Source organism: Propithecus coquereli, unplaced genomic scaffold (genome assembly GCF_000956105.1).
Source record: "Propithecus coquereli isolate 6110/MARCELLA unplaced genomic scaffold, Pcoq_1.0 Scaffold27, whole genome shotgun sequence".
Classification (NCBI taxonomy): Eukaryota; Metazoa; Chordata; class Mammalia; order Primates; family Indriidae; genus Propithecus; species Propithecus coquereli.
Window position 1 is genome coordinate 1839116 of NW_012148285.1, and position 13799 is coordinate 1852914.

Sequence of the window (13799 nt, forward strand, 5' to 3'; positions counted from 1 at the left end):
GAGCCCCGCGATTCATCAGGCAGTATGAGTATGGCGTATTTGGCATAGCTGCCTTCTGATTGGCCAGCGTGAGAAGTCTTCACGTTCATTGGCCATCCTCAATTGACGAATAGCTTTGTGGGGAGTGTAGTTCCAAATGCTTGCCGGGACGCATGCGCATTGTAGTACCCCGGCAAGCTGCGCGCGGACTTCCGGCACCAGAACCTGGCGGCGGAACTGGGAACGCCTGGGCGGCCGTGGGAGGGGGTGGGGACTGGCTAAGCGGGCCGCCGAGCTCCGGAAATCTAGCACGGGGCTCAGGTGGCCGGGGCCGGCGCCCTGAGGTGGAGGCCGGAGGGGGCGCGCATCTCTGGGAAGTACCGGGTCGCCCCTGCGCCCCTTTGCCGGCTAGATCCCTGGGCAGACACCCATCCGTGACGCCAGTCCCTCAGCTCCGCGCTGACGAGGCTGCTGGGGACAGCGCGGGGCTCCCGCCGGGTCAGCGTTCCCGCCTGCCGCGTCCTGTCGAGCGACCCTGGTGAGTTCTTGTCCTCTCCAAGGAAACTCTTTCTCGGTCACTGGAGGATGGCAATGGCGTGCATATCTTCCAGGGGTCTTAGCAGCAGAATAAATAAAGTGCTTAGTGTGTAATAGAGAACTGGAAGCCTGCATGCATCACTCGGGTATTCGTTCGTTCGGAAACTGCAGCGCATCCGTACCGGGAAGCTCATGGTGTCGCTAATGAACCACTGCTAGGTGGAAAAAGCAAATGACAAAATAATAAAGTCTCATTTACGTAAAAACATATCAAGCACATTTTTTTCTTTGTTTCTATGGATAACATTTTTAGTAAAAACATGGCCTTTGGGGCCACTTATGGTCTTCTGGATCCTTGAGTGCGACCTTTTGACTGAATCCAACTTTTACAAAATAAATCCTTTTAAGGGATTTGTTCTGTGAAGTTTGGATTCGGTAGAGGGGCTGCACTTGGGGATCTGGAGGGCTACGTGTGGCCTTGGCAGGTTCTCCATCCCTGTCTGGGACTTCATATGTCAGAACGTTAATTAGGGGGTGTAACTGCGTTGAGGAACGGAGAGTTTCTCTTTTATATATTTCTATATTGTTTAGATGTCCGCTCTCTTTTTTGTTATGATGGTTTGTATTACTTTTATTGTTGAAACAAAAAAACCCCAAAATTCCAAAGTACACTTCTCAGAACCACTGGAAGAGTAACATTGTAAATTATAAATGTGTGTCATACATTCACATATATCTGTGCATAAATGGCTTTGGATAATGTCTGTGAGCCCTTCTCTGACATCCTCCCTCCCCCACACCAAGGCCAGATGTGTTTTGGAATTCAGAAGTTTTAAAATTTGAGAAAGAGAATACAGTGCACATATGGTATATCAAGTAATACCTCCAGAGCGATCTGTGGCAACACTCAATAATCAAACACATTAATTAACTTTTTTTTATTGAAGTATAACATACATACAGAAAACCACATCGTAAGTATAGCTTGGTGAATTTTTATAAACTGAATATGTTAAAATTTCTGTCATAAAACATGTGAGCATTTACATGAAGTGGGATAAACAAAGATTATAAATATGCTCACATCAGTAGGCAGGTGGTGCTGCAAGGCAGTGTAGGAAAGCCTAAAAAAAGCTTCAGGGCTACAAAAGGATGAGTACTGCACTCCACAGATGGCACTTCAGGCTGGTGTTTCGTTATGTATTCCACCCCACCCCCCCAATCCTGCAATTTTGTTCTTTCTCCAGGAGTGCACGTCCAAATGCCAGCCCAGCCGCCACAGGAGATCCCTCTGGGAGACTGAAAGGACAGGCTCTGGGGCCCAGGTTGAGGCCCACCAGCCCTGAGCCTTGGGCCAGGGGAATGGCAGCCCCCCTGGAGCCCCAGGACCAGGCTCCTGGGGAGAGAGAAGGGTTTCTGATCGTGAAGGTGGAGGATTCCTCCTGGGAGCAGGAATCTGTCCAGCAAGATGACAGCAGGGATTCCGAGGCCTGCCGCCAGCGCTTTCGGCACTTCTGCTATGGGGATGTGCGTGGGCCGCATGAGGCCTTCAGCCAGCTCTGGGAGCTCTGCTGGCGCTGGCTGCGGCCCGAGCTGCACACCAAGGAGCAGATCCTGGAGCTCCTGGTGCTAGAGCAGTTCCTGACGGTGCTGCCAGGGGATATACAGGGCTGGGTGCGAGAGCGGCGCCCAAGGAGTGGCGAGGAAGCTGTTGGCTTGGTGGAGGACCTACAGAAGCAGCCAGCGAAATCCTGGCCGCAGGTGAGGGGCCCCCTGCACCCATGGGCACCTGGATGGTACCTGTGCTGAAGAGAGGTGGCCAGCTCCTTAGAGATGGGTTTCCGGGGGGCTCACGGGGTGGAGGAGACACAGAGCCCGAAGGAGTGTGTATACAGGTTGCCTTTTGGAAAGATGCTGAACAAAGTGTTTCTTTTTGGTGGTTTTGGAGGGCAGCAGTAGGACCAAAGTGGGAATGGTCCAGAAAGGAGGTTTTAGTTCACGTGGGTTCTACAGATGTTTATTCATATTCTGCTCTAGGCCAGGCCCTGGGGACACAGCGATATGGACAGGTAGAGCACCAGAGGGGGGTAAGAAGGTGGAACTGTCCATGGGCACCTGCTGTCTTGTGGGGTGTTGGTTCCTTGACACTGGAAGCATCTGGGGTGGTGCTAATGAGTGTCCAGTGTGTGGGGTTCTGCTCTTGCTGAGTGGCCGTGACTTTGGCCTTTGGCGGCTGGTTTTTGCGTCGTGATTGATCGGGGAGTGTCCTTGGGCACACAGCACCGCCGGGTGTCACCTTCTCTGGGCTTTCCTGGGCTCCATGCTGATCTGCTCCCCACACCCCAGCATCCTGAGGGATGTGTCCTGTGTCTCCTTCCCAGGGATTAAACTCTGTCTCCCCCGGTCTGGTCTCGGTGCTGATGAGCATGTTGTGGTTCCTGCACAGGATGTGCCCTCAGAGAAGGTGGAACCTGAGGCCGCAGTTCAGCCATCTGCGGCAGGGACACGGAGCCGGCCACCCATACCCCAGGAACAGCACGACCTTGGTGGTGAGTAAGCCTTTGTCCCTGTAGGCAGCAGAGTGGCTGGGCAGGCGCCTGGCACCTTCACTGGCGTTGCCCTAAGGGTAGCAGGCAGGGTCTTTCCAGCCCGTGAAGCCTGAGAGTGTGTGCCCGTGTGCTCGTGCTGAGACACCGTGTGGTCTGAGTCTCAGGCCTGGGCTGGCCTTTTTGAGGCTCCTTTATTTGCCTTCAGCCCAGCTGCCTACTCTTCTTAAAGAGGGTCATGCCAGAGAGACGACGGATACCTGCTTTGCCCCTGGGGTCCACGTGAGTTGCCAGTCCCTTTGTCCTCTCTCAGCCTGGCCTTCCTGTTGAGACCTTTTCATCCAACCCATCCTGTCCCTGCCCATGGCTGCTGGGAGGCCTGAGCAAGGTGACCCTGAGCCCAGTCTTCTCGTCCCCTCTAGGGACCTGTGGCATTGGGAGACATCCCATTCTATTTCTCCCGGGAAGAATGGGGCACCCTGGACCCTGCTCAGAGGGATCTTTTCTGGGACATAAAGCGGGAGAACTCCCGGAACACTGCCCTGGGTAAGCGCTCGGGGCCCTGGGGGTCTAGACGGGCCACCCCACCAAATCTTGCTGGAATCCTAGTCTTCCTTCCCAGCCCATCCTTAGCAGGTCCGTGAGGGGCTCTCCCCTGCCCGGGGCATCCAGATGGGTGTTGTGCCCTCGAGTTTGGAGAGCTAGAGCCTGTGTGGCGAGGGGAACCACGGGAGACACCTGGTTCCTCAGTTTCCCACACTGAGAGTTGGGACAATTTACAAAATCACCTGAACCTCTTCTGTTTTGGAGTTTGAATAGCCAGGGTACAGAGCTCTGAGTGGGACGCTGCATCCGAGTGTGTGGGGGGCAGGGGTTGGGTGACAGCTGGCCGGCCTCGTGATTAGCAGGCGCGTCGCTGCCGGGTCAGCCCGGGGGAGTTCTGCAGGCTTACTCAGAACCGCTTCTCTGCAGTTTGTCATCATCCCCGTTGTGTAGATGAGGAAACTGAGGCGTGGGCTGTCTGGACCCGAAAGCCGGGGCGCTTTCCCCTGCGCCACGTTTCTTCCTTCCCTCAGCTCTGGCCCCGGAACCGAGCGGGATTGAAGGAGGCGCCTCCTCTCCCTCACAGGTTTGGGGCTCAAAAGCCACAGTGAGGGGTCCCAGCTGGAGGAGGTGGTGACCGCGCCGCCGGGCCAGGCAGGCGGTGTGACTGTGTCCTGGAGCCGCGAGGAGGCCGAGGCCTGGGAGAGCGAGAACCGGCCCAGGGCGACCCTGGGCCGAGTGGTGGGCGCGCGCCGGGGGCGGCCACCCACGCGCCGACGCCAGTTCCGGGACCTGGCGGCCGAGAAGCCGCACAGCTGCGGGCAGTGCGGGAAGCGCTTCCGCTGGGGCTCGGACCTGGCGCGGCACCAGCGCACGCACACGGGCGAGAAGCCGCACAAGTGCCCAGAGTGCGACAAGAGCTTCCGCAGTTCCTCGGACCTGGTGCGCCACCAAGGCGTGCACACGGGCGAGAAGCCTTTCTCCTGCTCCCAGTGTGGCAAGAGTTTCAGCCGCAGCGCCTACCTGGCCGACCACCAGCGCATCCACACGGGCGAGAAGCCCTTCGGCTGCAGCGACTGTGGCAAGAGCTTCTCGCTGCGCTCCTACCTGCTGGACCACCGGCGCGTGCACACCGGCGAGCGGCCCTTCGGCTGCGGCGAATGCGACAAGAGCTTCAAGCAGCGCGCCCACCTCATCGCCCACCAGAGCCTGCACGCCAAGATGGCCCAGCCCGTGGGCTGAGCGGCCAAGCGGCGCCTGAGGCCTCCCAGGAGGGCGGGTATTCCCTGTGCCACCTGGCAGCATCACATTCTCCTCTGTGCACCTGGGGGAGGGACCCCAGGGCACCCACGCGCAGATTTGCCCAGTACTCAAAGGGAATGGAAGTCCCCCCGGCCCTGTGGTTCCCCTTCCTGCTCTGAGGTCTCTCTCCCCTGGCTTCCTGGAGCCCCAGCACAGTCTGCCTGGGGCAGCAGGGTAGCCTGAGGACTCAGGAGGGCCTAGAGTCCCTTCCCAGAAACCCCCTTGGGCCATGTTTGCTTGTGGCTCCTTGTTCCTTGCCTCTTAGGTGGGGCTGTGGCCCAGGCCTTCTGCCCTGCCAACCTGTGCCTTCCAGTGGGAGTGAAGGACTGGCTTTGATCACCCCAGGGGCTGCTGGGCTTTGAGAGGGACATTCAGCCCACACCTATGAGAGTCTGGGTCTAGGGCACAGCCACAGAGGCTTTCTGACCCCCCATCCCCCATTTCTGACCCCCACCCCCACCACTCTGCCCTGTCCTGGCCACATGAAGGCTGCCTGCCTTTGCCCCCGGCAGACATGCCCCAGTGTGAGCCCCTGGGGGCCACACCCCTGCCATTCTCGTGAGGGTGGTGTTGGTTCCAGTGACAGGAGGCCAACCCTCGAGAGCAAGGACAGGGCGCCTGGCTGCCACCCGCTCCTGCAGTGGCACGGCCTGCTCATGCTGAGCACTGGCGCTCCACCGGCACTTTGTCGCTGACCTCTTAGCACTGCATTCCGTGTTTCCCGTGTGCATCTTCTGCAGATGTGCATTAACAGGGACAGACCACCGGCCTTTCGAAGGCACTCGGCCCAGCGGGCCTCAAAAGGGCAGCAGAAGGGTTTGAATAAACGTGGAAACTTACCTCCAGGCTGTTCTGTGCTTTAGGTCGGTGGTGCAGGGGTGGGTGGGTGCTTCCTGGAATGTATACCCCTCGGCCTTGTAGTCCTGGGAACACGTGGTGCTGTGCAGTCACCAGGTAGAGCCACATCCCTGGCTTCTAGCTTGGCTGGGCCCCAAGGGGCAGCCGTGAGCCCCAGAACTCTTGTCCTCCTGTGTCCCCAGTGCCTGCCTGCTCTGGGGACACCCTCCCTGCCCTGGCAGGAGAATGGGGAGCCAGCAGGACTGGGGTCTTTGCCAGGCCACTCCTCTCCCCGCACTGGTGCAATGCGGAAGGGGTTTAGAGGTGCTGTCAGGTACGGGTGCTCCTCATTGGGGATCCAGAACTCAGAGCCGTCTTGCACTGTGTCCCTTCAGGGAGTGGGCTGAGAAGCCACAGGCCTGCCCTCACTCCTTGCCTGGGCCGCAGGCCGTGGCCTGCACAGAGTGTGGGGCGTGGTCAGAGCCAGCAGTCCCTGAAGTCCGAGCCTCCTTCCAGCCTTGCTGATCCTTCCTGCGGGGCCCCTGGAGGGGAGGTGGGGCAGGTGGAGACAAGATGTTCCTGTCCCTTGGTAGCGGGTCCCTGTGTGCCTGCCTCTCTACCCCCAGGCCCTTCCTTAGCCAGCTGGCCATTCAACACATACCATGTGGGGGTCACTGGGACTGTCCCCACCGAGGTCTTGCTGCGGACAGGGCTATTTCCAGTTGGCGATTTTTACCTCTAGGGGCTTGGTGCTGTTGTATGGGTGCATGTGGGGAGGTGGGAGCATTACAAGGACTTTTCTGGTTCTGTGGCCGGCTCTAAAGGGAGACACTGGGGTGTAACGAGATCAGATAGGAGCGTGGGCCAGGAGCTAAGAACAGGATTGGGCACAGGTTCCTGGCTCAGGTGGGGGCACGTCAGTGCCAGCCAGGAAGTCACTGGCTGGAGCCAGGAACGGAGACGGGGTTGGGGAGTGGGGCTCAGGACCCAGGCTTCCAGGGGAGAGGGGCAGAGTCCAGCTCAGCTGATAAACAGCTGATAGAGTCGGCGCAGTGAGAGGGCGAGTGTTGGGACTCAGGGCGCTGGGAGCTGGGGCTAGGAGGTGAGCTAGGTGCTTGGTGCTTGGTGTTCAGAGGAAGCCCACCTGGCCCCATGGCCTTCCTGGTGGCTGGGACCCTGCGGGTGGCCGCACAGATGGCAGATGCTCAAGACAGCCTGGGGAGAAAGGTAGTAGGAGGCCCCACCTGGCCCAGTCTGCTCCTGACACCCAGCTGAGCCCCAGCCCAGCCCAGCCCTGGCCTTGCCTCCCCAGGGGAAGTACAGCGTACAGGGTCCAAGGGTGGCCCTGACACTCAGCAGCCCTGGGGTGTCTGCTGCTGCAGTTGCTGCCCTGGAGGGCGTGTTCCAGGCCCTGGGCTTTGACAGCTGCAAGAGGAGGGAGGCTTCAGTCCAGGTGAGCCCTCCCCTCCCCCTCCCTCCCCTCCAAGCCCAGCTCCCAGCCCCACGCAGAGCCTCCCCGACTCAGGCCAGGCCTCTGCTGTTGCCCCTAGGGCTTCCTTGAGGAGCTGGTTTGGTTCCGGGAGTGGCTGGATGCCCATGGGGGCCCTGTGGGCTGTGCCCTAGTGGCCTTGGTGGCCCCCAGCAAGCAACTGAGGCAGCCACAGCAGCTGGTCCGGGAGCTGAGCTGCTGTGAGGCCCTGCAGGGCTGCCCCAAAGTCTTCCTGCTGCTCTCCAGTGGCCCTGAGGGTGAGTGGGCAGGGCAGGGACCCCGGTTCTGGGACAGCAGAGCAGGGTGAGGGCTGGGCAGGACAGCGGGGTTCCTTGAGGCCGATGCGCTGCTTCTCCACCCAGCCTCCCCGGAGCCTGGAGCCTTCTTGGCTGGCTTGAGAGAGCTCTACGGCCGCTTTCCTCACTGGTCTCTGGTGCAGCTGCTGACGGAGGTGGGGGCTCCAGAAGGGGAGTCCCAGGGAGGGGGGCTGGCCCTGTTGCCCCCGGGCTCCACTGTGCTCTTCTGCCTGAGCCGGTTACAGTTAGAGTCATTCACACGCCCCCTCCCATTCCTTCTACAAACCTTTATTGTCTGCACCGGTGGCATCAGCCCTGGGGACCTCGGCCCCACCCCCATCTCAGAACCCCCTGTCAACCCACTCAGACACCCCAGACACCCCAGGTTGCCTCCCAACTCCATGCCTTTGCCCAGGCGGTTCCCTCCCTATTGTCCTGCCAGCCTTACACAGTCCCTTCCAGGCTGTCAGCGATGCCTTTCCTTGCGCTTGTACCTCGGGCCACCCCTTTTCACACTCATACAGGCAGTGATCATCTGCCCCGTTAGACTGCGGGACACTGGAGGCTGGGACTGGGCATGGTTCAAGTCTGGTACGGAGGGCTGAAGGTCTCACCGGGCAGCTGGGTGGCCCTGGAGGTGAGGCGCGTGGGCTCCAGCTTGGCTCCACAGCTCTCCCAGGCCTAGTGGCCTCTGCAGACAGTGCCCATCCCGTGAGCCTTCCCTGACCGGCCCTGCCCTGCTCTAAGGGGCGTCCCCACCTCTGTGTGCACTGATCTCAGGCGGGGGTTAATGGTATGGCCACTGTCCACTTGCGGCCATCCATGCCCAGGGAAGTCCGTGAGCTTGAGCCTAAACTGGAACCCACATGTTGCCTGGGGCCATGCTGCCCTGCCCTCTTTGCTCCTCCTCCCCCTGTCCTGGCAGGGGACCCTGAAGAGACCGTAGTAGCCATGAGCCTTGCTGAGTCTTTCCTGATGCCAGGAAAGACCGCCTGGGTTGCACCCCTCTCTGCTCCCCCAGGGAGCAGCCCTCTGAGGTGCCCTTGGGCCCCACCCTCCCAGCTCTTCTGCAGGGTGGCTGAAGAGTCCACAGGGGGCACCTCCTGCCCCGTCCTCCGGAGCTCCTTGCGGGGGACACTCTGCCTGGGAGGTGTGGAGCCCTGGATGCCTGAGGTGAGGGGTGGGGTGGGTACCAATCATGTGGACACGGTTTCCAGTGGGACAGAGGCTAAGGGAGACCCAGGCGGGGAGGCGAGGGGCGAGAGTCCCCTCAGACCACTTCGAATATGCCTTAACCCTTTCTGTAGCCAGCCCCCGGCCCCAGCACTCACTATGACCTGTCCGGGGCCAGGGCCGCCCTCCTCCTGGCTGTGATCCGAGGCCGGCCTGGGGCCCAGCACGACGTGGAGGCACTGAGGGGGCTGTGCCAAGCCCTGGGCTTTGAGACCACCCTGAGGATGGACCCTACAGCCCAGGTGAAGAGAAGCCCAGAACTTCCACTGGTGCCCTGAAGGAAGGGCTCCGGGGACTCTCCTGGCCTCTTTCCATCACCAGCAGGAAGTGCACCTGCAAGTCTAGCCCCTAACCCCCCTGCTGCATGGATTGGGCAGTCACTTCCCTGCCTCTGGAAGCCTGGTGTCTGAGGCCTCCCACGCTGGCTGCTTCTCTGCCCCCAGCTCAGACCTTTGCCTTCGAGGCCTTGATTCCCTTCCTGGACACACCCCAGCCCGTCTTCCCTCCAGGAAGCCAGACCATGTCACCTCCAATGGGACCATGCCAGGCCTTGCGGCAGGGGTTAGAAAAGAACTTCCTCCCTGGGCCTGCCACTGGCAGGAGGTCGGAGGTCAGAAGACAGGGGCTGGGGAAACTTGATCGCCCTGCAGAGGACCGCCAGGGGCTGGGGAGGCAGTGGCCTGGGCCCAGGCCTCAACCTCATCCCCACCCCAGGCTTTCCAGGAGGAGCTGACCCACTTCCGGGAGCGGCTGGACACCCACAGTGGCCCTGTGAGCTGTGCCTTTGTGGCCCTGATGGCCCATGGGGGGCCTCGGGGACAGCTGATGGGGGCTGATGGGCAAGAGGTGCAGCCAGAGGTGCTGGAGCGGGAGCTGAGCCACTGCCGGGTGCTGCGGGGCTGCCCCAAGATCTTCCTGCTGCAGGCCTGCCGTGGGGGTGAGCGGCACCCCAGCCCGCTCCTCCGGCCCAAGCTTTCCTCAGCCAGCCCGCAGCCTCCTAGGACTTGCTGTCTACCTCCTGCAGGAAGCCTGGGTGCCCACCCTTCCCCGCCCCTTCTCCCATCCTCTCAGAGGTCAAGTCCATTAACTTGAGCCCTTAACCCTCAGCACTTGTCATTCAGTGCTGTGAATGTTCCTGCCCTGGCAGGCCTGCCCTGGAGCTCTGGGGCCTGGGCTCTTGCCAGCCCCTACTGTTCATACGGGGTCTGGACACTTGGAGGCAACCCCTGGTACCCACCGAGTGAAGCTGTCTGCCTCTCTCCTTCCCCAGGGAACAGGGACGCTGGTGTGGGGCCCACAGCTCTCCCCTGGTACTGGCGCTGGCTGCGGGCACCGCCCTCCATCCCTTCCCATGCAGATGTCCTCCAGATCTACACTGATGCCCAGGGTGGGTTCTGCCTTCCTTCCAGAGCCTGGGTGTGGGCAGGGCTGGTTGTGGGAACTGTCCTAAGAGCATTTCTAGGGCTCTCAACTGAGGTCCTGCTGCCACCTCCGTCCTCTCTTTGCCAAGACGATAGGAAGTAAAGTCTTCCTACACTACAAGGGCCTTTGAGAAGTGGGAGCATCTTCCCCTATTTGAGCCTTGTGACAACCCTGGAGTCAGCAAGGTGCAATAGCTTTTCTGAGGTCACATGGCTGGTAAGTGGCGGGGCTGAGCTTTGAAAGTGCATCTGTCTTTTGTGCCCTGCACTCTTTCCACTGCCCTGTGCCTTAAGGCAGAGATGGGGAGCCCCTGGGGCTGGCAGAGTCCCAGGGTGCTGGTGAATGGACATGGTTCTTCTCGCAGGCAGCGCCTCCAGGGGCTCCCCTCCAGGCAGCTCTGACCAAGCAGATGTCCTAACAGTCTATGCAGCCACCGAGGGTAAGAAGATGGGTCATCAGGAAGCCCGTGATTACACAGGGCCCAGCTTCCTGGCCTAAAGTCTGGAGTGGCATGCAGGGCAGCTAGGGCTTAGTGTTGGGGTACAGAGGCACCAGCCCAGTTGCAGTTAAGCCACCTTCCTTCCATGGTTTGTTTAGTGTAACAGTAACGAGGCACCGTTCAGTGCTGGCTGTGCCAAGTGCTTCATGTGCACTGTTCCTCCTGGCTGTAAGTTTCATGAGGGCAGAGCCGATCTATTTGCCCCAAGGCCCTGCTCCATGCCCGGCACATAGTAGGTCCACAGTAAATATTGTTCAATAGTGAATCTAGCCTTCTCATTCTGCAAATATCTAGCAACAGTATGTTCCAGATGCAAGAAGTCGCTGCTTCCTGCCCTGCTCTCTTGCCTGCTCCCTGGGGTCCTGCCTGCTTGCTGCCCCCCATGTCCAGCACAGTAGGCCCCTGGGGATAGGGAGGCAGAGGGTCTTGGCCCGAGTCTGACGCTGTGGCCCTGGTCCTCTGACTTAGGCTATGTGGCTTATCGGGATGAGAAGGGCTCAGACTTTATCCAGACGCTGGTGGAGGTCCTCAGAGCCAAGCCCGGGGGAGACCTCCTGGAGCTGCTGACTGAGGTGTGTTGGGGGAAGGGGGGTGACAAGGGCAGAGGGGCAGGATTTGTCCTTTCCCCCAGCCCTGGTGCCCATTAGCTCCACCGGTGAAGGAGGGATCCCCGCCCTCAATAGTGCGAGATGACCAGACACACGACACTGGACAGATGCGATTGACAGCAGTCATTAGTCACATATACTAAAGTCTGGGGTGAGGGAAGGTACAGCGGGCCATGCAGGGCCACATGGTGGGGGTGGCACTCAGAGCCGAATCAACCAGCGGGGCCTGTGGAAAGCACTTGGATGCCCCTGTTCCTGCGGGAGGATGTGATGGGTTTGTTTGGATATTCCCGAGGGCTGGCAGGGAACCGAAGCTTGTTAGGTTGAGGAGCAGGTGGGGGAGCAGCTGGCCTGGCTGATAGGGGAACTCTTGGGTGGGAGTCTGTCCCGCTGGGTGGGGGACAGGTCTGGTGAGAGCGGGGGACTCGGGCTTAGGCCTTGGTGCCCTGAGAGGCTCAAAGATGTCAAGGCAGCCCTTGAAATTTTAGGTCTTACGATACACCCGTCCAGGGACTGTCCTCTGGGTGCCAGGCTGAGCCCCGCAGGGCCGGGAGCCCTGGGCACAGGCTGGGTGCGGTCTTCTCAGGTCAACAGGCGGGTGTGTGAGCAGGACGTGCTGGGCCCGGACTGCGACGAGCTCCGCAAGGCCTGCCTGGAGATCCGCAGCTCGCTCAGGCGCCGACTCTGCCTGCAGGCATGAGGGCCCCACAGCCACCCGGAGAGGGCTGAGAGGGCGGCCAAACCCCAGCGTCACCATCGACCCGGTCCACTCTGTCTGCTCATCTGTGAATGGGGCTTGGCAGCATGCGGCTGGCGCTAGCTGGCAGGCAATAAACATCTGTTGATGCTGTGCTCGTGAACAGGGCCTGCTCTCTGGGACGTGCGAAAAAGGGGAGATGGTGTATGCAAAGTACCTGGCACTTCCCAAGGGCGCAACTGTGCCCCTGGGAACCAGAGGACAGACCGTCAGGGAGCCCTGGCCCAGGCTGGGTCCGGAGCCCAGCGCCCGGGACTAAGGAGCCCAACACGAGCTGGGCTAGGTTGGAGGTCCTGGGAGCGTCCCCGGGGGAAAGGGGTCCCGGGAAGGGGCAGCCCAGAGGCCACGTTTCTCTCCCAGCGGCGTCCCTGTGCACGCGGGCCCGCGCCGCCCCACCCAGGGACGCGGCCTCTGCCTTCCAGCTCCTGCCTTCCAGGAGCTAAGAGCCAAGGGTGGGGCCGAACGCCTCTGCAACAGACCACTGCAGGCTCATCGGGGAAGGCATGGGGCAAGCACAGCGGCTGGGGGCGGGGCGTGGGCAGCCTCCGGCCGGACGCACGCGGGCGGCAAGTGCGGGAAGAGGTCCGAAAGGGCGGGGAGGGGCCTGCTGCGGGCGGGCTCGCCAGGGCTCGAACTCGCAGCCTCTGGCTAGCGGCGGCGGTTTCCTCCGAGCGGCCCACCGCAATGCCGGGCGCCGTGGACCAATTTGGAGTTCCTCCCGCACGTGTTCCCGAGGGACCGGGGTCCGTTTCATCCTAAACATGTGCATGAAGGCACACTGCGCAGGCGCCTAAGAAGGCTTTATGGGAAAAGCTGCGCACCCCATAGGCGCGGGGCCGCGTGGCCTAATGGATAAGGCGTCTGATTCCGGATCAGAAGATTGGGGGTTCGAGTCCCTTCGTGGTCGCTGCTGGGTTTGGCTTTTTTTTCCTGAACCCCGTTTGAAATTTTTCTTCTCGGCACTGCGCCCTGTATGGACCTAGGACACTTCGGCTGCTCCAGCCCCAAGCCCCGCACCACCCTGGGACTCCTCCGATGCCTCCCCTCTCCTGCAATGGCACAGCCAGGACCCAGGGCCAGTATCGCAGCGGGGGCGACCCCGAGGGCACTGCAGGGTCCTACGCTGGCCGGATACTGGCGGACCGCGGACCCCGAGGCCAGAGACCGCGAGTCCCGGGAGCCCATAGGGGATTGGCTACACGAACTAGGGTTCAGAAGGTGAAAACTGTGACAGACGCGGGGTTGGGGTTGTTTCCGGTGGGGAGTTGCCCCAAGGGGGGGGTCAAAGGACATATGCGTTTCAAAATCCACTAGATTATTGCGATGAAAAATTTTGTAAATAGTGGTAATGATTGCACAATATTGCGAATGTAATTAATGCCACTGAATTGTACTCTTGAAAATGGTTAAAATGGCAAATGTTGCATATATGTATGTATGCAAAATATGTATCCACAGCTTAAAATGTAAAACAAAACCCAATAGATTAGATTTCTTGCAATGAGAGCGTTCCTTTGAATGACCAGTTAAATGCATATTTAAAATTTTAAATAGAAAGATTATGTCCAGGATTTAGTTAACATTTTACCCGGAAAAAAATGTCTCTATCTGCCGAACCCGAGTTCTCTCCAAGGAGATGCGGTCAAGCGGCAAAATCCAGGCGCCAATGATCCGGGTGCCGAGCAGCGTCGCGCCGAGCGTGCTCGGGTCGGGTAACGGCTGCGGGAAGTCGCACCTGGGACACTTCGGTC

At 60.1% G+C, this 13799-nt stretch overlaps 2 protein-coding genes and 1 non-coding gene across 3 annotated transcripts; all 3 read left to right on the forward strand.

The window, feature by feature from the left end:
- The first annotated feature begins 226 nt into the window (after positions 1-226).
- ZNF213 (zinc finger protein 213) lies at positions 227-5347 on the forward strand. Its single transcript, XM_012647594.1, has 6 exons — positions 227-517; positions 1764-2277; positions 2963-3065; positions 3271-3344; positions 3485-3608; positions 4192-5347. Exons 2-6 carry the CDS (start codon positions 1879-1881, stop codon positions 4845-4847), a joined length of 1356 nt encoding a protein of 451 aa, XP_012503048.1. The 5' UTR covers positions 227-517; positions 1764-1878; the 3' UTR covers positions 4848-5347.
- A 1754-nt stretch (positions 5348-7101) lies between these two features.
- LOC105813044 (putative caspase-16) lies at positions 7102-12106 on the forward strand. The gene is made up of 10 exons (XM_012647623.1): positions 7102-7197; positions 7295-7490; positions 7596-7684; positions 8592-8702; positions 8837-9004; positions 9477-9699; positions 10033-10149; positions 10549-10623; positions 11152-11255; positions 11878-12106. Exons 4-10 carry the CDS (start codon positions 8694-8696, stop codon positions 11989-11991), a joined length of 810 nt encoding a protein of 269 aa, XP_012503077.1. The 5' UTR covers positions 7102-7197; positions 7295-7490; positions 7596-7684; positions 8592-8693; the 3' UTR covers positions 11992-12106.
- Positions 12107-12882: 776 nt separating this feature from the next.
- On the forward strand, positions 12883-12955 carry TRNAR-CCG. The gene has a single exon. It is a non-coding gene; the product is annotated as a tRNA-Arg (tRNA).
- The last annotated feature ends 844 nt before the right edge of the window (positions 12956-13799 follow it).

What these genes read in the sequence shown, in the direction of transcription:
- ZNF213 (XM_012647594.1), top strand. Translation starts at nt 1,879, where the DNA reads ATGGCAGCCCCCCTGGAGCCCCAGGACCAGGCTCCTGGGGAGAGAGAA. An exon ending in GGAACAGCACGACCTTGGTG is followed by an intron (nt 3,066 to 3,270) that starts GTGAGTAAGCCT and finishes ATTTGCCTTCAG; the next exon opens with CCCAGCTGCCTACTCTTCTT. An exon ending in CTCCCGGAACACTGCCCTGG is followed by an intron (nt 3,609 to 4,191) that starts GTAAGCGCTCGG and finishes TCTCCCTCACAG; the next exon opens with GTTTGGGGCTCAAAAGCCAC.
- LOC105813044 (XM_012647623.1), top strand. An exon ending in GATCTACACTGATGCCCAGG is followed by an intron (nt 10,150 to 10,548) that starts GTGGGTTCTGCC and finishes TTCTTCTCGCAG; the next exon opens with GCAGCGCCTCCAGGGGCTCC. An exon ending in TCCTGGAGCTGCTGACTGAG is followed by an intron (nt 11,256 to 11,877) that starts GTGTGTTGGGGG and finishes CGGTCTTCTCAG; the next exon opens with GTCAACAGGCGGGTGTGTGA.